Source organism: Mastigoproctus giganteus, chromosome 13 (assembly GCF_048544385.1).
Source record: "Mastigoproctus giganteus isolate SK-2022 chromosome 13, ASM4854438v1, whole genome shotgun sequence".
NCBI classification, from domain to species: Eukaryota; Metazoa; Arthropoda; class Arachnida; order Uropygi; family Thelyphonidae; genus Mastigoproctus; species Mastigoproctus giganteus.
Genome location: NC_143587.1, coordinates 150324651 through 150349653, shown reverse-complemented (window position 1 = coordinate 150349653; position 25003 = coordinate 150324651). Strand labels below are relative to the sequence as shown.

Below are 25003 nucleotides of genomic sequence, written 5' to 3'. Positions count from 1 at the left end.
TTCTTGGACTTAAATATTCTGATAGATTTAATACCTGCTAAATATTATGGCTTTTTTTGGAGACACTCACATATTTGCCATTCACATGCTGGCTGTTTATAAGAGTATCAAAATAAGTTTTAAGATATGAAAAAACTTGTGCATTCATATCGGTTAGTCTCCTTTAATTATTTTATATTTATGATTAATATAACAGATGGACTGGCTCCATGTTATGGTGAATGATGAAATACTGTCATTTTGGCATTTTTGAATTTTCGTATGCTTTCTGGGCGCCTCCATAGCCAGGTGGGCAGGAGCAGCTGTGCTTAGCACACTGCTGCTCCTGCCCATGGTTCGAGCCCGTGACCACCAAAATATGGAGGATGTGGAAAGGTCAGCGAATAACCACTGCATATCCCCAGAGCAATATGGCCTTAGTTGCTAATGCTCCTAAAAACCAAATAACAACAACGTACACTTTGAAAAAAAAAAATGAGATGTGGGTGGTAGGAGGTCACATATAGGATTTGAGTCAAATAAGAACTGTATATTCATTGTATTCTTTTCTTTTAATTCTTTATTCTTGATTTTCATAATATAATTTATTGTATTTTTCTATATAGGGATGGACTAAACCAAATGCCTTTCATGTTTGTATTACTTCTTATAAACTTGTGGTACAAGATCATCAATCTTTCCGGCGGAAACGTTGGAAATATTTTGTTTTAGATGAGGTGAGTGTTTTTTAATGGGATTATTTGTTAATGAAGTTAGAAATTAGTAACTTATTTGTAGTGTGTTGTGTACATTTTTTGTTTATTTTTTTAGTCGTGTGCCTGCGTGTGTATGCCACTGAATAGTAACTTATTTGTAGTGTGTTGGGTACATTTTTTTGTTCATGTGTGCCTGCGTGTGTATGCCACTGAATGGTTAAATTTACCCTTTCATTGGCATGTCTGGGTTGTTTTTTTTTTTTTTTTTTTTTTTTCCTCTCTCTCTCTTCTTATGTCCATTAATCTAAGAATACCCTTTAAATTTTAAAGCTAGGATAACCTGTTCACAGTTGTGAAATTTGGGTTGATGAGTGCTAATTGAAGAATTTATGTGGACTTCATATTAAGAATTTGATTAAACTGAATCAAATAATGCAAATGTAATGACAGGTTTTATTTACAATTTTTTTTTTTTTTTTTTATAAATTAAATTTATAAAATATAATTTATAAAATATGTTTTATAAATATATTTTTAAAATATGTTTTATAAATATATGGTTTATAAATTTTGATTTGATTTTTAACAATTTTATTATTATTATTATTATTATTATTAGCCACATGGTATAAGGAAGCCTGAGGCTTATGCTGTACCAGACAAAAGAGAGAGAGAGAGAGAGAGAGAAATCAGAAATAGAAGGGAATCACCAAGAAAGAGAAGAATGATAATATCCTGATATCCAGCTCAGGACCCTGGGTGAACTAAGCCCATACTCACCAGATGTGAGCCCCTGGGGAAGTATGTTATGGGTCTGCATGGTTGGGGATCTAGGAGTGATGATGGTGACGGGTTGTTGGATTTCTGTAGGAAATGCCTGGATCAAGAAGAGAAAGAGTCACCAAGTGACAAGATACGGTTGGGATGGTTAACAGGAATCCCTCTTTGACTATATACTCGTAGATAAAGAGTGACACAGAAGACTAGTGGACATCAAGGTCATTCCTAGTGTCTCCGTGGGTAGTTATCACAGGTTAATTGTTGGAGTTTTAAGATTCCCTATGAAGAGGATCAAAATCACAAGAGAGAAAACTACAGGTGTGGAAGTTGAAAGAAGAGGAAAAGGGGGCAATGTACAGAGAAGAGTTCAGGAAGGTTGTACCTAAGGCAGTGGTGAACAGCATGGAATCAGAATGGAAAGCATTCAAAGACTATATAGTAGAATTGACAGAGCAGGTTTGCAGAAGAACAAGCAACAGAAGGAGATGGAAAGAAACCCCATGGTGGAATGAGACTGGATATGCAGGACAGCCAGCAAAAGAGACAAAGGCAGGTTGATCATAAAAGGGGGGATGAAAGAGAAGATACAGAAGAGACCAGACAGACTTGACATGGAATGATGTAGTGCAGGCATGGAAATACATCAAAACAGGTAAGTCTGCTAGTATTAGCATTAGCATTAGTAGAGGCATATGATGCAAGAAAGCAAGCTTATTCAGCATCAGCCAAAAAAAAAAAAAAAAAAAAACACACACACACCACTCCCATTTCACCCCTCCGTTCGTTCGAAATACCTGTCCAGTTGAGCTTTAAATTTGTTTAGGCTATCAACTTCAACAACAAGTGATGGAAGTCGGTTCCACCAACCAACCACCCGCTGGCCAAAGGCAAATTTCCGCACATCTATCCGACATCCATCCTTCCTCAATTTGAATTTATGCCCTCTGAGGTGATTATTCTCAGCAAGATGAAGAATCCCATTGGCATTGAGCATGCTCAACCCATTCAAAGCCTTATACACCTCTATCAGATCACCTCGCCGGTGCCTAGTCTCCAGACTCTGTAATTTGCAAAACTTAAGCCTTTCTTCGTAAGAGCAACCCTTTGTTCCATTCACTAATCTTGTTGCCCTTCTCTGTACCCGTTCCAGCAGCTCTACATCCTTCTTGAAATGAGGCCTCCAGACCTGTATACAGTACTCAAGATGTGGCCTAACTATTGCCTTATACAAGGGAATAATCACCTCCTTATCCCTGCTAGAAAAATTCCTGTATATCATTGACAAGACACCATGAGCTACTCTTGCAGCTCGTCTGCACTGCTCAGAGAACTTCATATCTGCCTGCACAATCACACCCAGGTCCCTTTCATTCTCCACCACTGTCAGTGTGCCGACCGGGCTAGCCGAGTGGGTAAAGTACCTGCCCGGCAACCCAAAGGTCGCAGGTTCGATTCCCGCCTCGGGCTTGGATCAAAGTACTGCAAAAAAAACCTTGGGAGGTGCAATATGGCCACAGAAGCCGATGCGCCAACAACTACCAAATCAAAAAAAAAAAACTGTCAGTGTAGTACTGCAGAGTTGATACGTTTCTCTGGGGTTACTGTTTCCCATATGTAGTACTTTACATTTGTCAATGTTAAACTTCATTTGCCACCTCTCAGCCCATCTGTTCAACCTTTCCAGATCCTGTTGCAGCAGCATAGCGTCAGTAGTGTCCTTAACAACCCTGCCAACCTTTGTATCATCTGCAAACTTGGACATTAAACTTGATATCCCATCATCAATATCATTCATAAACACCGAAAACAACAACGGACCCAACACTGAACCCTGAGGAACTCCACTAATAACATTAGTCCACGTTGAGCAGTGTCCATTGATTACCACTTTCTGTCTTCTGTATCCAATCAAATTGGTCAGGCAAGACCTGCCCTTAACAAAACCATGCTGCGTCTGAGCTATAACTGAATTCTTGTCTAGATGATCCTGCAGTGCTTCTTTAACCAGTGCCTCCATTAATTTACCTGGAACAGAAGTTAAACTAACAGGTCTATAATTACTTGTGTCAGCCTTTGATTCTCCTTTGTGAATTGGGGTTACATTTGCACATCTCCAGTCTATGGGTACCTCCCCTGAGTCCAAAGAAGCTCTCATAATTATGGCTAAGGGTTTGCTTACTTCCTTTGCTGCCTCCTTTAATATAACTGGATAGATCCCATCCACACCAGGTGCCTTTTTTATGTTTATCCTCAACAATCTCTCCTCCACGTTCCTCTCAGTTATTACAAAATCATCCAGCTCCCTGCCAATGTTTACTTTACCTACATCATTCTCCTTCCTGAATAACTCCTCATGCGTGAATGTAGATGCAAAATACTCGTTTAGATTGTTAGCCACCTGAGCAGGATCCTCAACCGTTGAACCATCAATATCCAGTGGACCAATCTGATTCATCCCTTTCCTTCTTGAGTTTAAATATGTCAAGAACTCTTTTCTGTTTTTCTTTGCATCCTTTGCCAAGGATTTTTCGTAGTCTGCCTTTGCCTGCCTAATCTCCTCTGTGACTTGGTTACAGACCAACTTATATCTATCATAGGCTTCCATGTCACCCATTAATTTGTATGTATCCCATGCATCTTTCTTCTCTGCCACATGTCTCATTAGTTCATCTGACAACCATTTAGGCCTAAACCTTGAACAATATTTCTTAGTTGGTATGTAAAGCCTGGTAGCCTCCAAGATTAGTTCCTTGAATGCTTCCCATTTTGAGTTTGCTGTTGGTAACATCGTCAGTTGGTCCCACTGTATAGAATTTAAATACTGTCTCAGACCATCATAGTCGCCTTTACGAAAACAAAAACCCTTCCCTTTACCTCTGATGGTAGTTACCTCCTTGAGTAAATCCCACTTCAACACACTGTGATCACTGCCACTCAGTGGTTCATTTATCTGCAGATTCTTAATGCATGAAGAATCACTACTGATAATCAGATCAAGAGTATTGCTCCCTCTTGTTGCCTCACGAACATGCTGATGTAGAAAACAATCATCCAATAAATCCACAAAAGCCTTGCTAGTGTGCGAGTGACCAATCCACAAATTCCAGTCAATATCTGGGAAATTAAAATCCCCCATTATAAGACTCTCTGATTTACTGGCCCACTCTATTTCCCTGTACAATATCTTATTATACTCATCAGAGTCATTAGGCCTATAGCACACTCCTACTCTCAATTTTGATTTCCCTATGCTTATGTCACACCAAACTGACTCGACACTGCCCTGTCCATCGATGTCGACTGGCTTCACTTCCTTGGACTTTATGTGTTTCTTAACTAATAGCATAACCCCTCCTCCCCTCCTGTCCTGTCTATCCTTTCTATACACATTGTATTCCCCAAATTCCAGTTCCGCATTACTTATATCTGTGTGACACCACGTCTCTGATATCCCAACAATATCTGCCTTTGATGTTTTGAGCAATACCTCAAATTCATCAAATTTATTTACCAAACTCCTAGCATTGGTGTACACGCAGGTATACATGCACCTGTTTCTATTCTTAGCTACCCTAACACAACCCATGTGTTTACTTGTACCGCAATGACTACCAGCAGTCTCTGAAATATCCTGCATCTTGTTTTCCAGGCTTCTGCTCATTTCAATAGAAGCAGTGCAAGAATCACTTCCACCTCTGCCAGTGGCTACTGTTAATCTATTAGTCCTTGTACCCCCCCCCCAACTAACAGTTTTCCGACCCACCTAACACTGCCTCGACAGCACCGACATTTTACCCTGACATTGGGAAATAGTCAAAATAATAACATTAATGTTTTAAAGAATTTATTTACAAAGTTTACATTTTTAAATAATCTCCATGAAAAAAAAGATTTTTTAAACTCCATTGTATGCTACTGTGAAAACTTACTGTCAGAAGATGACAAATTCTTTGCTCAAAGGGTTATATTAGTTACCAGTCCTGTTAGCAGTTATGCTGTTTAACAGTTTTAGTAAATAATGACCTGAACAGTTATGAATGCTTTTTGTTTATGTGTGTAGAAATGTTCCTGTCACAGTACTTTTTGTATATATTGGCTTGCTCCGAGCTGTAGCTGCCATCAACTTCCAAGAAAGTGCTTTTTCTTAGATTTGTATATTAAAACAGCTGAATAGCAGGTCAGATGTGAATGCTGCTAAGAAATAGCTCTTTTAAAATAGTTAAAAATTTTTTAGGCATAGGTAAAGCTGTTTGTCACTTTTTTCATCTCTGTGAAATTTTATTGTTATATTAATTACTTCCACTACATATTAATCTAATCGTTTATGCCTGCTATGTGCACAGCTGTAGACCTTACTGGAACTGGAATTTGCTGTTATCAGAAAAAAGAATCAGTATATTTTATTTCCCTTTTATAAATAAGTTTTTGAGGTCCGTTGTGAATAAAAATAAATAAATAAATAAAAATAAATAAATAAAAACAAGTATCAAAAACAAGAATGAAAACAAACATTTTCATTTCTTTCGATAAATCAATCATTGTTTAAACATAAGCTAATTTCATTGTTGAGAACGTGATCCCTATTTTTAACTTTGTCTATTGAAAATAAATTCCCGCTTTATGAGCACGTGCTAGGAACGAATTAACTCAAAATCAAGAACTACATGTTTGCTTTAAAAATAACATATATCTGCATATATATTTCTGTATTATAATGTTTATATGCTGACAAGCATTGAAATATTATGCCTCATTGTATTGTACTTACTGTTGTGTTGGGTGTATTACTCAGCCCCCCCCCCTCCAAATTAAATGAGCATTGATTATTTGTATTTCTTTTATCTACTGTATTCTGGAATTATATTTATTCAGTTCCAGACTAAATTTTTATAAACAACAGAATTTATGAAAGTTTAATTAAAGTATTAAATTCTAACTATTAAAGAGTCTAATTACTGCAGTTTCTCCTTTATGTCAACTAGAGAATACCATTAAAAAATTATCAGTGCAATGCTGATTTCATCTGGGATAGTTGCATCATTTTTGTATACAGTTTTGAGTTTGTAATCCATTATTACAACATTAGAACAGGAGTTTGGAAGTGTTTTTTTTTTTTTTTTTTTTTATGAACTTAACATGGATATCAATTTTAAGTGTTATTTAAATGTGAGGTAATTTGCCTCTACTGGTAGGTAGGTAGGCAGGCCTCTCTCTATTTTGTGTACAGCAGTATCCATTGCCTTTGTGTTTAATTAACCTGTTATATCACTATGTATGAATATTCATGAAAGAAGTACATGCTTTTTTCAAATAAAGCCCCCATTCTGATATTTTGTGACATGCTCTTGTTGCTCATATGATGACAGGATGCACTATTATATTTTTTTCGTAGTTTCAGTAGTTAATTTTTATTATTTTGTCGTTCCTCTTTAACAAAAAAAAAGTGACAAAAATAATAATACATAATAGTAATAAATAAATAAACTATGTGATATACCCATGGTTTTGAGACTTATTCATGTGCAAGGCCAAATAGTAGTAGTAGTGGTGGCATGTGATGCAAGAAAGCAAGTGTATGAGCTTATGCAGCATCAGCCAAAAAAAAAAAAAAAATTACAAAACAAATCCTTCTAAATGTTTGTTGTACAGTTCCTCCTTAAATTTATTTAACCTATCAACTTCCACAACGAGAGATGGAAGTTTGTTCCAGCAATTAACTACCCGCTGGCTAAAGGCAAATTTCCACACGTCTATTCTACAACCGTCTTTCCTCAATTTGAATTTATGCTCCTTTGGATTCGTAATCTGAACAAGTGGAAGAATCCCATCAGAATTCAGTGTGCTCAACCCATTGCCTAGTTTCCAGCCGCTGCAATTTGCAGAACTTAAGCCTCTCTTGGTAAGAGGATCCCCTCACCGATCTTGTTGCCCTTCTCCATACACGCTCAAGCAAATCTACATCCTTCCTAAAATGAGGCTTACAGGCCTGTACACAGTACTCAAGGTGTGGCCTGACCATTGCCTTATAATACAAGGGGATAATCACCTCCTTATCCCTACTAGAAAAATTCGTGTATATCATTGACAAGACACCACTCTTGGAGATCATCTGCACTGCTCAGAAACCTTCATATCTGCCTGCACAATTACCCCCAGGTCCTTTTCACTCTCTACCACTGTCAGTATAGTACCACACAGATGGTACATTACTCTAGGGTTACTGCTTCCCATATGCAGTACTTTTCATTTGTCAATATTAAACTTCAGTTTACCCCTTTCAGCCCATCTGCTCAACTTTTCTAGATCCTGTTGCACCAGCTTACTGTCATTAGTGTCATTAACAACCCTGCTGACCTTTGTATTGCCTGCAAACTTGGACATTAAGCCTGCAGATGATCCGGCAATGCATCTTTAACCAGTGACTCCATTATCTTACCCTTTGCTCCTTTTCCCTGCTAGCAAAATTCCTATATATCATTGATTAAACCCCATGATCTGCCTTGACAGCCTGTCTGCATTGCTCAGAAAACTTCATGTCTGACTGTACAATTACTCCCAGGTCTTTTTCATTTTCTACCACTTTAAGTGTAGTACCACACAGTTGGTACGTTTCTCTGGGGTTATTCTACCCATATGCAGTACTTTGCATTTGTCAATGTTAAACTTCAGTTGCCACTTCTCAGTCGATCTGCCCAAAGTTTCTAGATCCTGTTGCAGTAGCACACTGCCATTACTGTCATTAACAACCCTGCCAACCTTTATATCATCTGCAAACTTCGACACTAAGCCTGATATACCTTCATCAATATCATTGATAAATATACAAAACTACGGTGAACCCAACACCAAACCCTGTAGGACTCCACTAATAACATTAGTCCACGAAGAGCAGCACCCATTGATTGCCACCCGCTGTCTTTTCCCACTCAACCATGCTTTTATCCATTGTAGCAACTTACCCTTAATACCATTCTGCTCCAATTTGTACAGTAGTCTTCCATGCGCAACAGTGTCAAAAGTTTTCCAGAAATCCAGGTATATGATATCAAAATTGTTTTTTGCATCCAGTTCCTTTGTAACGATATCATAATAACCAATCAAATTTGCCTGACAAGACTTTCCCTCAACAAACCCATGTTGTATCTGAATTATTGCTGCAGTCTTGTCTGGATGATCCTGCAATGCATCTTTAACCAGTGACTCCATTATTTTACCCGGAATAGAAGTTAAACTAACTGATCTGTAATTACTCATGTCACCCTTTGATCCCCCTTTGTGAATTGGGGATACATTTGCACATCTCCAGTCCATTGGGACCTCCCCTGAATCCAAGGACTCTCATAATTTTGCTTACTTTCTTTGCCACCTCCTTTTATATAACTGAATAAATCCCATCCACCCCAGGTGCCTTTCTTATGTTTAACTTCAACAATTTCTCCTCCACTTTGTTCTCAGTTATTACAAAATCATTAAGCACCCTGCTACAAGTTGATAACCTGGCATTTTCAAACCTTATGTGTGAATGTAGATGCAAAATACTCATTCAGTTTGTTTGCTATCTGAGTAGAATCATCAACAGTCAAACCATCGATATCAAGTGGACCAATCAGAGTCATCTCCTTCCTTTTAGACTTCATATAAGTAAAGAATCCTTGCTGTTATTCTTTCTTTCCTTTTGTTCTCCTCTCTTTCCTACTTCTGTTTCTGTTTTTTCCCCATTCCACTCTCCTCCATAGAGGTGGGTGAATAGGGGACCTCTGTAGACATTAAACTGATAGTCTCTAAATGGTTTCTCTGAGCCATTAATACTTTTAAAAAGTGTTTGCTTATTGATAAAGGTCATGACATTTCTTTTTACTTTTAACAAGATTTATTTTGTATTTTTGCATTTGATTTACTGGCCCACTCTGTTGAGTGTGCCAGTAAATCTAAATGTTTTATAATGTGGGATTTTAACTTTCTAAATATTTACTGGAAGTTGTGGGTTGTACAGTCACAGAGTAGTAATGAGTTTCTGCATTTATTGAGTTACTCTTTCCCACAATTTTCAAATGTGTTAAAATGTAGAATTGTAGAAATCTATATTGTATCTGCGAGGAAATGTGAGAAAGCAATACTCTTGATTGATCTGATTATCAGTAGTGAGTCTTCGTGCATTAAGAATCTGAAGTGATCAGAGTGTATTGATTTGGAATTTACTTAAAGATGAAATTGCTGTTGAGGGCAAAGGGAAGGATGTTTGCTTTTGAAAAGCTCACTACAATGGTTTCAGACAATTTTTAAATTCCACTCAGTGGAACTAACTAATAATATTACCAACGATAAATTCCGAATGTGAGGCATTCAATGAAGTAATTTCAGAAGCTACTAGGTATTTTATGCCAAGTAAGATACTGTTCAACTGAGATACTCTTCAGAGCTGAGATCTAAATTGACACCTTAAGAAATGACTAGTCTAGTGGCTGAGGAGAAATATACATGGCATGCATATTGAGCATCAGGGTATGCAGAAATTTTGAATGGATATAAAGTAGTCTGCAATGGTCACTAGTGGGTAAGCTAAGATGGCAAGAATGCCCATATGCAGATTAACAGCCAAAAATACAAAGAGAAACAGCAAAAACTTCTTTACTTAGGTAAACATTAGAAGCAAAGGTAAGAATCACATTGGCCCATTACCTGTAACTTCTTATGATCCTCCTCGCGTTTCTAACAAACTGAATATAAATTCTGCATCTACATTCACACAAAAGGAATTTTCTAGGGCTCATGATACCAGAAGACCAGATGCATATCAAATTCTAATAGATGGCTAAGTGATTTTGTGAAAGCTGAGAAGAAACTGGAGAGACATTTCTGACGGTAAAAGTACATAGGAACTTAGGCTGGATCGGCTCTATCCATTTATAATAAGGGAGGCAACAAGTGAGATAAGAAAACATTTAGCCATAATTATGAGAGCATCCTTGCTCTCATAATTATGGGAGGTCCCTGTATTTCTGTATTTTTTGCTTTCCTTACTAGTTCGAGCCCAAATGGAATTTGTTGGGGTGAAATTCTGTCTGGGCCAGAACTAGTAGAGAAAGCAGGAAGTTCAGGTTTTAGATTTTGAAATGTGGTCGGATGATAGCCATCACAATATTGGCAGTGACTGAATCTTTGCTGCATGAAGGACTACCATCATCCTTTATGGATTATGCCGACCACCCAGTTTTAGCTGCTTTGAAAAAGCAATCTGCAAAGCCTGCTGGATACAACTGCCATTCTACTCAATCGGGCCTTGTCATCAGTGCTTAGAGATCTAGGAGCCCCTTATTGATTTCTTCAGGCAAGGATAAGAAGGTTAAAGTTGAACAAACTGAGTTTCTAGTGAATGCATACAGGCAGTCTTACAGCGTGCATAGTTTGACTCCTGGACCTACCTTGGGATTCCCCTTTCACTCGAAGATCGCATGAAGTGTAAAGATGAAATTCAGAATGGCTTATTCAGGTTGAAGAAGGTGCCTCTGAAACCGCAACAGTGTCTTTTTTATCCTTAACACATATCTCCTTCCCGCCATCACCATCCTTTTGTCTTGGGGTGAGTGACTGCAGGAGCTCTGGTCAGTCTGGAGAAAAAAGTGCATGCTGCTGTGAGGTGGCTTTGTCTCCCACACAACACAATTATTCCAGCTTTATACCATACTTTCATGCTTACATCACAGAAGGTGGGCTTGATATTCCATCTCTAAGGTGGACCATCGAAGAAGAGCTGCCTACAAAATCTTCAACACCCACATCATTGATCATTAATGAATGCTAAAACGTGATGGAAAAGACTGTCCTATGATCAACAGGGCATGAAGGAGCCAAGTTAGGTGAAGTCTCAGAACTGCTGGACTGGTGATAGTGTTGCATTTTGTAGGGGCATGAGTTCATTGAGCTGGTTAAAGCCCAAGGGAATGCTTTGCTCACCCTCGTTAGGGCCTCACAAGGTTACAGTAATAATAGGAGCTTAAGGACTGGGTGAAATGCAATTAAAACATTTGCTCATGTTGCCAGACTTTCTCAAGCAGAATGATGCAGTAGTTAACATCGTGGCTAATATATATCGATAGACAGGTTGGCTTGTTGTAATGGAACCCCATTAGAGAACAGTGGCCTTATAAAGTTGGATATGGTGTGTGTTAAAGAAGATTGAGTGCTGGTTCTGGATGCATAAGTAATCGGACAGGGCTATGACCCTGATGTTTCTCATAAACTTAAAAGAAAACATTATGACATAAATATTAACCTGAACAACCATGCTAGAAAATAATTTGGATGCTCACCAGTTGTCTCAACAATAACAATTTCATATAAAGGCATATGGAGTTAAAGCCTCAACATTCCTAATCCAGACATTAGTTTTTACATCTTTAGATTTCATGATCCTGGCCATCCATGCTTTACAAGGAACTGTTTGGGGGTTCCATCAGAACATGATGTCTCTGCTATGTAGTTTAAATTTACTAGATTTTGTACACTACCATGCTCATTAATTTTGGGAATTATAATAATAATAATAATAAAAATTTGTGGCGCTTCACACAGTTCAGTTCAGTGGCACCCCCATAGCCAGGTGGGCAGGAGCAGCAGCAAGCTTCTTGATTAGACCGGGGTTCGAGCCCATAACCACCAAATACGGAGGGTGCGGAAAAGTCAGGGAATGACCACCGCATATCCCGGGAGCAATATGGCCTTAGTTGCCAATGCTCCTAAAAACCAAACAAAAACAACAGAGTTCAGTGCTGTGCCCATTGTTGTTTTCAGTATTTATTAATGATATTGATGGAAGCATATTTTTTGTAGATGACACAAGAAGTGCTGGAGGTGGCTAATGACAGTTATCAGAATGACTTACTGCAGCAAGATCTATAAAAAATGAAAGATGAGCAGAGAAGTGCCAATTGAAGTTTAACATGTGCAAATGGAAATTACTGCATATGGCCAACAGTAATCCCAGAATAAAATACCACATTCTGGGTAGTTTAGAACCAAAAATAATACAGGGAGAGATAATTGAATGCAGTCACACATGAAGTTCAGTAAGCAGTTCTCGCAGGCTGCTAGGGCAGCTTGGGAATTTAGCAAATGATGAAAGAAAGCAAGCTTATACAACATCAGCAAATAAAAATTTAAAAAAAAACAAACCCTTCCCTTTTTACATATCCATTCCCTCCATCAGTTTGTCTAGTACTTCTTGAATTTATTCACGCTATCCACTTCACAACATCTGATGGAAGTTTATTCAGCAACCACTCACCCACTGGCTAAATGCAAATTTCTGTCTATTCTGTGGGCTTTGAACATATCAGACTAGATATACAAATTTTAATTTTTTTATTTAATTAAATTTAATTTGGTTATTTTATACTGTATTACATTTAATGAATTTATATTCATAAAAATGTTTTTTTTTTTACATTCATAGCATGCATTTAAGAGCTTTAAACATAATATTTTATTACTTACATCAATTTTGAGAGGGGTCTGGAATGTAACTCATTGACTTAAATTATATAATTAGGTTCATTTTACACTAATTTTTTTGCAACAGTTCCTTTAAGAATGAGACCCCCATCATAAACCGAGGGCTACCTGTGTATGTATGTATGTATGTATGTATGTATGTATGTGTGTGTGTGTATATATATATAGGCAACCCCCGTATAACATGGTATTTCTACAACACGGTTTGAGAATCACTGAAAATTTTGCATAACACGGTATTTTTGAGCTTTTGTGCCGGGAAAACCCTGCCATTACATTAGTTGTAATTTTCAATGTTCATTCCTTTTTGTGAATCCCTGCTTTTGACTCGCTAGTCATGGTATTTTCTAAAGCACATGGTATTTCTTCACCTTCATGGTATTTTTCTAAAGCACATTTCTGGAGATCACTACCATAAAACAATAAAAACAATTTGCAGTTTTTGGTTTATTGGTCTTTTCTGTTAGGTAATCAATTATAAAAGGGTAGTGAACTCGATCATCTTGCATTTGCTATTGTATCGATAGTTGGAATTCTGTGGGTTTTCACATTATTATGGCAAAATGTATTTCCCCTTCCATGAAATATTCAATCATAAAAAAAAATATATATATATTTTCAGAAATTCATTACTCCGTATCTTGTTTGTTGCAACATGTGCATTCCGTGTTCTTTGTTATTAAATGCTTATCATCATTTTTAATGTTTTAAATTTTACAAAAAAAAAAAAAAAAAGTCAGTGAACAGAAATATCAATTAGTATGTACATATTACAGTACTCATTAATTAAGCAATGTATGTAATCGTGAATTTATTTTTATTTTGCTAACTGGAAAATATTCTTCCGATTTTCACGTATCATTTCAAGTGGGGGTCCACTGTATTTTGTTGGGGGATCCTTGAGTTCAATAGCACAGAAGTGCTATTGAACTTGTGCTTGATTGAGACCCTAAAAATAATTGTTACTTCGAAGAGTGCAGTTCGTGACTTTTAAAGAGAGCAGAAAGTAGTCAAAATATAGATTCTGCAGAAGAGATTGTGCTTAGCAGAGATGAAGAGGAAGAAAATTAAATGAAAGAACATTATCTCACATATAAGTATCACAGTTGTGAGGTAAGACGTTTGTTCAGTTATTGCTATTTAAGTTACTACTATTATAAAAGTAAAGTAAAAATATTAAGTTACTACTACTATAAAAATTAATTTTCAGATATAAAAAAATGGCCTATTTTTGTTAGCTTTTGAAATGTAACCCCCACCTTTTGTACTGGTTCTTATTCCTGTATAACATGGTTTTGCATTACAAGAGATTTTGTAGGAACCAAACTACCGTGTTATACGAGGGTTATCTGTGTATATATTTATTGAACCATGTACCAAGGGAATCAAATGACAAATGAAATTTAATAAGAATATGGAATATAGCTATTCAGAGTAAAAATATACCTATAAGGCCAAGTATTTAGGTAACCTAAGCAGGACTTCATTGTTATACCCTATAATTAAACACATAATTTTTAATAAAATACAATAAAATAATATAATAATAATAATAAAATGGTGGTAAAGATAATTACTGATAAAAGGATACATTGAATGGTGTGTTGACAAGGGATAGTGGCTAGCACCACTCAGTACATCCTATCAGTAATTGGCAAAGTCTGTCTGTTTCTGTTTGTCATTTGCCAGTTTGTCTAGGTTCAAATATTCTAAAATTATATATGCAATTTATCTTAAATTTAGCAGCAAAACGGGAAAATAACAGCTATTTCGGCAGATAGCAGTAAATCAAAATAATGAAAGTGAGTGGTGCAAGCCCTCATGAACGTATTGTTCAAGGTATCCCTTTATTAGCTTCATCATCATTTTATTATTATTATTATATTATTTTATTGTGTTTAATTATAGGGTATAACAGTCAAGTCCAACTTCTGTTTCCTAAATATTTCACCTTATGGCTCTGTAGGGATATTTTTAATCTGAATTCTAATATTCCATATTCTTATTAAATTTCTTTTGTCATTTGTTTCCTTTGGTATATGATTCGATGAATATTGTAATATATGTTTTACAGACTAATAGATGTAATGTTTAATCAATATTTTGATGGCATTAATCTGATCTGATACTATTTTTCCTACATTTTTATCACTTATTTCAATTATGTTTATATATATATATATATATATATATAGTTTTGATTTTAAATTTTATATTAGTTATATTTTGTCATCATGTAGAGGATTATGCATTTTGCTGCCTCTGATGATTGCTTCATTTCTTAATTTCTTTTACTACAGTTTTCAACTTTTCTTTCACTACATTTTTTTAACTATTTCATTATTCAAATAGTCCGGATTGATTTTTGTTTTACGAGTGGTGGTGATTTTTTTTTCTTTTTTTTTTTGTTGTTTTGGTTGGAAAACATTACTGGTAATTACGGTTTAACTAACTGGCTAGCCATAGTTGTTCTAGCAGTTGTTGGTTCGCCTATAGTTCCATGTTAACAATTAACATGGAATCAAGTTAACAAATATATAAATGAAAAGATTGGAACAATTTAAAGTAAGAGTAGATAGGAAATAAAGGGAATTATTAAAGATTGAGTCAAGAAATATTAGATTTATAGCTAGGAAGAATTAGGAAGGTGACATTTCTTCACATGGCCATCTCTCTCTCTCTCTCTCTCTCTGCTACTTCCTGAAGGGTTTTGAGAGATAGCCATACTAAAAGAATGTCTAATGCATACTCGTTTTTGTAGTCTCAATAACAGTTTTGCTTATTAAGTGCTCATGTTTAGTTATTGATGTCCTAATGTAATAAGGCAAATAAAATGTAATTGTTAATTTATTTTTAATTAATTTAGTTTTAAATGTTTGGATTATTATTAGCTGCAATCTGGGATTGACACCCAAAGCCCGATGGGTATGCATCAGAGTAAATATAAAAAAGTATATAGGTATGTATTTACCTGTGATCACTATAGCTGGTGATTGGTACTAGAGAGCACGTGCAATCTGCCCACGAGCTGCTTTATAGGTGGCTGGGATACCATCTGGTCTGATTTTTTGGTTAACTTGTCATTAATAATTATATATGTTTAAGGGATGGGTTAATTTGTTTGTTAGTGGTTATGCAACCTGTATTAAATTTGTAATCAATAGTTAGAGATTACGGTGAATACCTATATAGATATTTGAGTTAATACATTGTAAGATTACTTTTTTTTTTTTTTTTTTTTTTTTAATCAAATTGGTAATGTTATCTACTGGACAAGAGCTGGTATGACCTTTCTACAGCATAACAGCCCGCATATGCCCACTGCGATAACTATATACATATTTACATACCCCCCGTTGGTGATTTTAACCTTCACATGGCCATCTCTATGCTACTTCCTCAGGGGTTTTGAGAGATAGAGGGTTAAAATTGGGGGTTAAATGGCTTGGATGGCTTAATTAGTTTTCAGTTTTTGTAATGCATCCAGCATGTTTTCCTTGTTACTACAGATTACAAACGTAATATAATTAATAACATAACATAATAAATTAATAGAATCATGACTCAGACCAGAGCAGCAAAGCTAATGGAAGTGCTGTGGCTCAGAGCAGAACTGAGGGGGGCAGTTGTCCTCTGACTCACAGCCTTATAAAATGCACTGTTTGCTTGATGTTTGCAGAGCAATCGGGTACGGGACATGATACTGCCAAGGGGGATGTCTTTGTGTGTGCGCGATGCAAGGAGTGTATCGATATCAGGCAACAACTCGGCGTTCTTGTGGGCCTATATGAGAGCTTGAAGGACAGGGTGGATGCCCTCGAAGAAACTAAATTGAGGGGCCCATCAAGCTCTCAGCTGCCCACATCAACGCCAGAGCTTGCACTTGGGCATCGCGTGACACAGAGACAACCCCTAAGGCAGAATGCGCTGGTCCCGAAGGAACTAGTAGTTGTTGGTGACTTTATTGTCAGGGAAACGGGGAACATGCTTTGTAAAAAAGATAGGTGGAACAGGACCAGGGTATGTCTGCCAGGGGCAAAGGTTGATGACGTTGTAGAGCGAATATCATCTTTTAAGGGCACAAAAGGTGATATAGTTGTACACGTTGGCACTAATAATATTAAGAGTAGGAGACCGGCAGAATTACTTAACAAGTACAGGTCACTGTTGAACAAAAGCCGAGAATTAGGGTTGAATTTGAAAGTGTCTGCAATTCTACCCAGACACGATAGGAGGGAGTATATGATGAGAGCCTTGTCGATCAATTCGGCCCTGGAAAGATTGTGCAAGGCTCAAGGGGTAGAATTTTTTTCAGCCTGGACTGTACTTGTTAACAGGAGAGATTGCTTCTACAGGGATGGGATACACTTAAATAGAAAGGGTGCAAGAATATTTGCTGATGCTATCGAGGCAGTGTTAGGTGGGTCGGAAAACTGCTAGCTTGGGGGGAGACAAAGACCAATAGATTGACAGTAGCCACTGGCAGAGGTGAAAGAGATTCTTGCACTGCTTCTATTAGAATGAGCAGAAGCCTGAAAAACAAGATGCATGGTATTTCAGAGACTGCTGGGAGCCATTGCGGTACAAGTAAACACATGGGTTGTGTTAGGGTAGCTAAGAATAGAAACAGGTGCAGGTATACTTGCGTGTACACCAATGCTAGGAGTTTAGTAAATAAATTTGATGAATTTGAGGTATTGCTCAAAACATCGAAGGCAGATATTGTTGGGATATCAGAGACGTGGTGTCACACAGATATAAGGGATGCAGAACTGCAATTTGGGGAGTACAACGTCTACAGAAAGGATAGACAGGATAGGAAGGGAGGAGGGGTTATGTTATTAGTTAAGAAACACATAAAAACCAAGGAAGTGAAGCCAGTCGACATCGCCGGACAGTGCAGTGTGGAGTCAGTTTGGTGTGACATAAACATTGGGAGATCAAAATTGAGAGTAGGAGTGTGCTATAGGCCTAATGACTCTGATGAGTATAATAAGGAACTGTACAGGGAAATAGAGTGGGCCAGTAAATCAGAGTGTCTTATAATGGGAGATTTTAATTTCCCAGATATTGACTGCAATTTGGGGGCTGGTTACTCACACACTAGCAGGACTTTTGTGGATTTATTGGATGATTGTTTTCTACATCAGCATGTTCGGGAGGCAACTAGAGGGAGTAATACTCTTGATTTGATTATCAGCAGTGATTCTTCATGCATTAAGAATCTGCAGATAAATGAACCACTAGGTGGCAGTGATCACAGTGTGCTGAAGTGGGATTTACTCAAAGAGGTAACTACCATTAGGGGTAAAGGGAAGGGTTATTGCTTCCGTAAAGGCGACTACGATGGACTGAGACAGTATTTAAATTCTATACAGTGGGACCAACTGATGATGTTACCAACAGCAAATTCAAAATGGGAAGCATTCAAAGAACTTATCTTGGAAGCTACTAGGCTTTACATACCAACTAAGAAATATTGTTCAAGGTTTAGGCCAAAATGGATGTCGGATGAACTAATGAGGCATATGGCAGAGAAGAAAAATGCATGGGATACATACAAATTAACACATGACACAGAAGCCTATGATAGATACAAGTTGATATGCAACCAAGTTACAAAGGAGGTTAGGCAGGCGAAGGCAGATTACGAGAAATCCTTGGCAAGGGATGCAAAGAAAAACAGCAAAGAGTTCTTTACTTATGTAAACTCTAGAAGGAAGGGGGTGAATCAGATTGGTCCACTTGATATTGATGGGTCAAGTGTTGATGATCCTGCTCAGGTAACTAACAAACTAAATGAATATTTTGCATCGACATTCACACATGAGGAGTTATTCAGCGAGGGGAATGCCAGAGGTGTATTCAACTCTAGCAGTAAGCTACAGAATCTTGAAATAACTGGGAGTAAAGTGGAGGAGAAATTGTTGAAGATAAACACAAGAAAGGCATCTGGGATGGATGGGATCTATCCAGTTATATTAAAGGAGGCAGCAAAGGAAGTAAGCAAACCCTTAGCCATAATTATGAGAGCTTCCTTGGACTCAGAGGAGGTACCCATAGACTGGAAATGTGCAAATGTGACCCCAATTCACAAAGGAGGATCAAAGGCTGACACAAGTAATTATAGACCTGTGAGCTTAACTTCTGTTCCAGGAAAATTAATGGAGGCACTGGTTAAAGAAGCACTGCAGGATCATTTAGACAAGACTTCAGTTATAGCTCAGACACAGCATGGTTTTGTTAAGGGGAAGTCTTGCCTGACCAACTTGATTGGATACTATGATGCAGTCACAAAAGAACTGGATGCAGGGAATAACTTTGATATTATATACTTGGATCTTAGAAAGGCTTTTGATACTGTTGCACATGGAAGACTGCTACACAAATTGGAGCAGTGTGACATTGGAGGCAAATTGCTGCTATGGATAAAGGGGTGGTTGAGGGGGAGAAGACAGAGAGTGGTAATCAACGGACACTGCTCATCGTGGACTGATGTTATTAGTGGAGTCCCTCAGGGCTCAGTGTTGGGTCCATTATTGTTTTCTGTATTTATAAATGATATTGATGATGGTATATCGGGCTTAATGTCCAAGTTTGCAGACGATACAAAGGTTGGCAAGGTTGTCAAGGACACTACTGACACTATGCTGCTGCAACAGGATCTGGAAAGGTTGAGCAGATGGGCTGAGAGGTGGCAAATGAAGTTTAACATTGATAAATGTAAAGTACTACACATGGGAAACAGCAACCCCAGAGCAACGTATCAACTCTGTGGTACTACACTGACAGTGGTAGAGAATGAAAGGGACTTGGGGGTGGTTGTGCAGGCAGATATGAAGTTCTCTGAGCAGTGCAGATGGGCTGCAAGAGTAGCTCATGGAGTATTGTCAATGATATACAGGAATTTTTCCAGCAGGGATAAGGAGGTGATTATTCCATTGTATAAGGCAATGGTCAGGCCACACCTAGAGTACTGTATACAGGTCTGGAGGCCTCATTTCAAGAAGGATGTAGAGCTGCTGGAACGAGTACAGAGAAGGGCAACAAGATTAGTGAATGGAACAAAGGGGTGCTCTTACGAAGAAAGGCTTAAGTTTTGCAAATTACAGTGTCTGGAGACTAGGCACCAGCAAGGTGATCTGATAGAGGTGTATAAAGCCTTGAATGGTTTAAGCATGCTCAATGCTGATGGGATTCTTCCTCTAGCTCAGAAAAATCACCTGAGAGGGCATAAATTCAAATTGAGGAAAGACAGATGTAGGATAGACGTGCGGAAATTTGCCTTTAGCCAGCGGGTGGTTGGTTGGTGGAACAGACTTCCATCCCTTGTGGTGGAGGTTGATAGCCTAAATAAGTTTAAGGCTCAGCTGGACAGGTATTTTGAACGAACAGAGGGGTGAAGTGGAAGTGGGTTTTTTTTTTTTGGCTGATGCTGCATAAGCTTGCTTTCTTGCATCAAATGCCTCTACTAATGCTAATGTGTATTATTCTGTTAGTTTGATTTCTGATTACATTACCATGTATTTTTTTTGTTAAAAACAAATTCATGGTATACAAATACATACTTATGGGAGACATCATCTACATGCAAAGTAGGGGGTGGCAATGGGAGCAAGCAGCTTGAGTTCCATTGTCGACCTTTACTTGCTATGAAAACAAAATTAAAGACAGCATAATTTCTTCAGATACTCTGACAATGTCTTAGTTGTCAGTTGTGATAAATTCAACAGATTAGCACTGGAAATACATCCCACGACCTGACCATTGAACACACCAACCCTAAAAGCCACTTACAGGCCATATACCTCGACAGCGAAATAAATATCAAAGAAAATAAAGTCTGCACAGGACACTTTGACAAAAGAGACTATTTCAACTTCCAAGCCATTAGACTCACAAACTGGGAGACCAATTTAACAAAACAAATACATGGTAATGTAATCAGAAATCAAAACTAACAGACTAATACACATCTGTAACCAGGAAAACATGTTGGGCGCATTACAAAAAACTGAAAACTAATTTAATACAGAACAAAATGCCTATTAAATTCATCAGATACCATATTAAAGCAGCCATCCAAGCCAATTTAACCCTACATCACCCCAACTAAAGAGCAACTACATCACAGATCAACTGTTTGGGCCCCTATTAGACCCTCCCACATGTTCATTGCGCTCAGTCAAGGCTTGTTGTCTGACTGCATTGCAACCCAGATGTCCAAATTCAACCCCTAATACAACAATAATACAACAACCCTAATACAACAACCCCTAATATAATAGGAGTTCTCGTGCTGACCAATCCCAACCCTTTATAGTACTAACTTCACTAGATATTATAAATTAGACAGCAAATTGATATAAATGGCAAAAAAAGCAAACATGCTACACCTCTCCTTCAGATTATAATAAAGTCCAAAAAATCCACACTGTAAAAATCACCGATGGGGGGTACGTAAATATGTATATAGTTATCCCACTGGGCATATATGGGCTGTTATGCTGTAGAAAGGTCATACCAGTCCTTGACCAGTGGATAACATTACCAATTTGATTTAAAAAAAAAAAAAAAAATGTAATCTTAAAATGTATTAACTCAAACATCTATATAAGTATTCACCGTAATATCTAACCATTGATTACAAATTTAATACAGCTCACATAATCACTAACAAACAAATTAACCCATCCCTTAAACATATATAATTATTAATGACAGACTAACCAACAAATCAGACCAGATGGTGCCTCGGCCTCCTATAAAGTGGCTCCCGGGCAGATTGCATGTGCTTTCTAGTGCCAACCACTAGCTATAGTGATTGCAGGTAAATACCTATATACAGTGTATTCCGGTTATTTGGGCGACTGGTTAATCGGGGCAGCCATTTATTTGGGACAAATCTTAAAAAATAGAACCCAATTGAGAAAATTGCGAGGGTTTACTTTGCTTAATTGGGACAACATGCTGTTTAATCGGGGCAGGAGACCACAGCACTGGAGATTACTCTGCAATTGTCTCCGACCATACCACGTGGTTTGGTCGGATTTCTGGAGGTCACAACCATAAAACAATAAAACAGTTATTAAATAATTAAACTTCACTTCAACCAGTACTTGAAAATATTTTAATACTGTAACTAAAACCACTGTATTTATAATAAAATAATTAAAACTAGTTTAAAATATATAAATAAAAACAATTAAAATATGACTGAAAACAGATATTTAAAAAATATTAAAAATTTAAAAAAATATATACCGTAACAACTGTAGCTTTCTCGACAGCATACATTTTGCTGTATGCCACATCCTTAAATATTAGGAATATATATAGCAAGGAAGAATTAGGAAGGTAGCATTCCTTCACATGGCTGTCTCTCTGCTACTTTCTCAGGTTCCACGTCACATGGTTCCCCAGGAATATGATTGGTATTTCCCATTTGCGCACCAGAACCGGAAATGGCTTGGGAGCGCTCTACCCGAAACTGTTCATTTTGTACCAAGACAACCGTTTCAAAGAGAGAGTGTAAATGTACACCCTTATCTCTATTAATAGTATTACTGGCTGCCCCAATGCGTAAGCTTTCGAGCCATTTACGGTTCCAGAATCCCTGTGCATGATCTGTGATGACAGCATCCCCTGTGGAGATCTGATGTTGCTTCTCCCAGAAATGCTCTGCCACAGCAGACTTCCCATAATTTGCAGTCTTTATTGCATTCATGTGTTCCCCCAGGCGGTCCTTAAGTCGCCGCCCTATTTCTCCCACATAACAAAACTCACAATCCGGCCATTTAATTTCATAATTTCTATCCCACTGCTGGCTTCTTTCGGTATGGGGTCTTTAACTCTTGATATCACTGTGTGCAACCTCCATCCCGGTAGTTGCACACAGCGTATTTGACACCCCCGAACAGAATTTATAATATTCCTCCTATTTTTGCTAATCAGAATCGCTGTTTAATAGAATCAAAATTCAATTCACAAATGTGATCACAATGACCGCTGTTTACTACACATCGTATAGTGAACAGTACTTTACTATGGTGACTCCATCATAACTTGATTGACAGTGAATGTAAAGCGGGGTTCCATTGTATTTTTAACTGGTTTTTAAGTGAAACTTTGGATAATTGGGGTAGCCGCTTAATCGGGCCAAAATGCACTAGTCCCGATGTGTCCCAAATAACCTGAATCGACGGTATTTTTTTATATTTACTCTTATGCATACTCGTCAGGCTTTGAGGCTCAATCCCAGTTTGCAGCTAATAATAATCCAAAAATTTAAAACTAAATTAATTAAAAATAAATTAACAATTAAATTTTATTTGCCTTACTACATACGACATCCATAACTAAACATGAGTACTTACAAAGCAAAACTTATTGAGACTACAGAAATGGGTATGCATGAGACATATTTTTAGTATGCCTATCTGTCTGCTCAGTTCCCCTGAGAAAGTAGCAGAGAGACAGCCATGTGAAGGAATGTTACCTTCCTAATTCTTCCTTGCTATATATATTCCTAATATTTCTTGACTCAATCTTTAATAATTCCCTTTATTTCCTCTCTCCTCTTACTTTAAATCTTTCCAAACTTTACATTTATATATTTGTTAACTTGATTCCATGTTAATTGTTAACATGGAACTATAGGTGAACCAACAACTGCTAGAACAACTATAGCTAGCCAGTTAGTTAGGCCTTAATTACCGGCAATGCTCCTGCCAAAAACAAAAAAAAAAAATTACCACTACTCACAAAACAAAAATCAGTGGGACTTTGACCTAATATATCAATGTGCGTATAATGTCAATTTTTTAATTCTACAATAGTATTAACACCGCCGCATAACTGCAACATTGTCACAACTGAAAATTTAATAAAAATGGAACATAGACTTAAAGGTAGAGTGTGCGCGCGCGCACACACACACACACACACACACACACACACACACACACACACACACACACACACACACACACACACACACACACACACACACACACACACACACACACACACACACACAAGTAGCTCTTGATTTATGCCAGGGTTAGGTTCCTGGTGGGACATATAAAGGGACAAATAGAATCCTTTATAACATAGTCAATGGGAAATCACATGGTTAGGTGTTCCGGGCACCAATCGATTTTTTTTTTTTTTTTTTTTTTTTTTTTTTTTTTTTTTACACACATTAGGGCAGCTTTCGCCAGCCTCTGAATAACCATCTTATTTTCCAATGTGATAGATCGTCACCCCTTTTTCATGGATTCATTGGTCTACTTTTACCAGATGTGGTGTCTCTTTATTCTATTAAATTAAAAACATTATAACACAATTGGCAAAAACTGCAAACAGCTATCACTTCACTATTATTAATTAATATTTAATTTATTAATAGCACAATTAATAAAAAGTGTTAGTGTAATAAAATTCCAACACATACACGTAAGCTAAGACGTATCTTCTTACTTCGTCGTGTTTTACGTAATTCGAGAATGACTTATAACAAATTGCTATTCTATTATTATTGACAAGTCTGAATTCAGCACGTTACTTGTTAATCTTTCATCATTTTCATACATTGTTATTAGTTTAATTTTCTTATCCAAATCGATCACTTTCCTTTTCTTGGTAGATTTACTAGTACCGCTGTCACTTATTCTCTTAGTCGGCACCATGATAACTGTCAGAATGAAATTTTCTGTAAAGAACTTCATAGGGTTAAGGTGAAAAGTCACTATTATCACCCCCCACAAGCTCACTTTTTACTAAAGCACATTTCTGGAAGTCACTACCATAAAACAATAAAAACAAATCACACTTTCCATGTTATTTGGGCTTTTCTCTTCCTGCATCTAATTATAAACGGGTAGTAAACTTGATCTTATTGCATTTGCGAAAATACAGATAGCTGGAATTCTGTGGGTTTTTACGTTATGGTGAAATGTGTGTCCCCCTTCACTGAAATTTTTAATCATATGGAGACTTGAAGTGTCCCGGTTAAT

General features: G+C 37.3%; 1 protein-coding gene across 2 annotated transcripts in view; it reads left to right on the top strand.

The window, feature by feature from the left end:
• dom (domino helicase) overlaps nucleotides 1–25003 on the top strand; it is an 896769-nt gene that overhangs the window by 287147 nt on the left and 584619 nt on the right. For both annotated transcript variants that reach the window (XM_090388005.1, XM_090388004.1), the window contains exon 16: nucleotides 606–716. In XM_090388005.1, the coding sequence (XP_090244131.1) occupies nucleotides 606–716 (111 nt within the window). The remainder of the gene's footprint in view (nucleotides 1–605; nucleotides 717–25003) is intronic.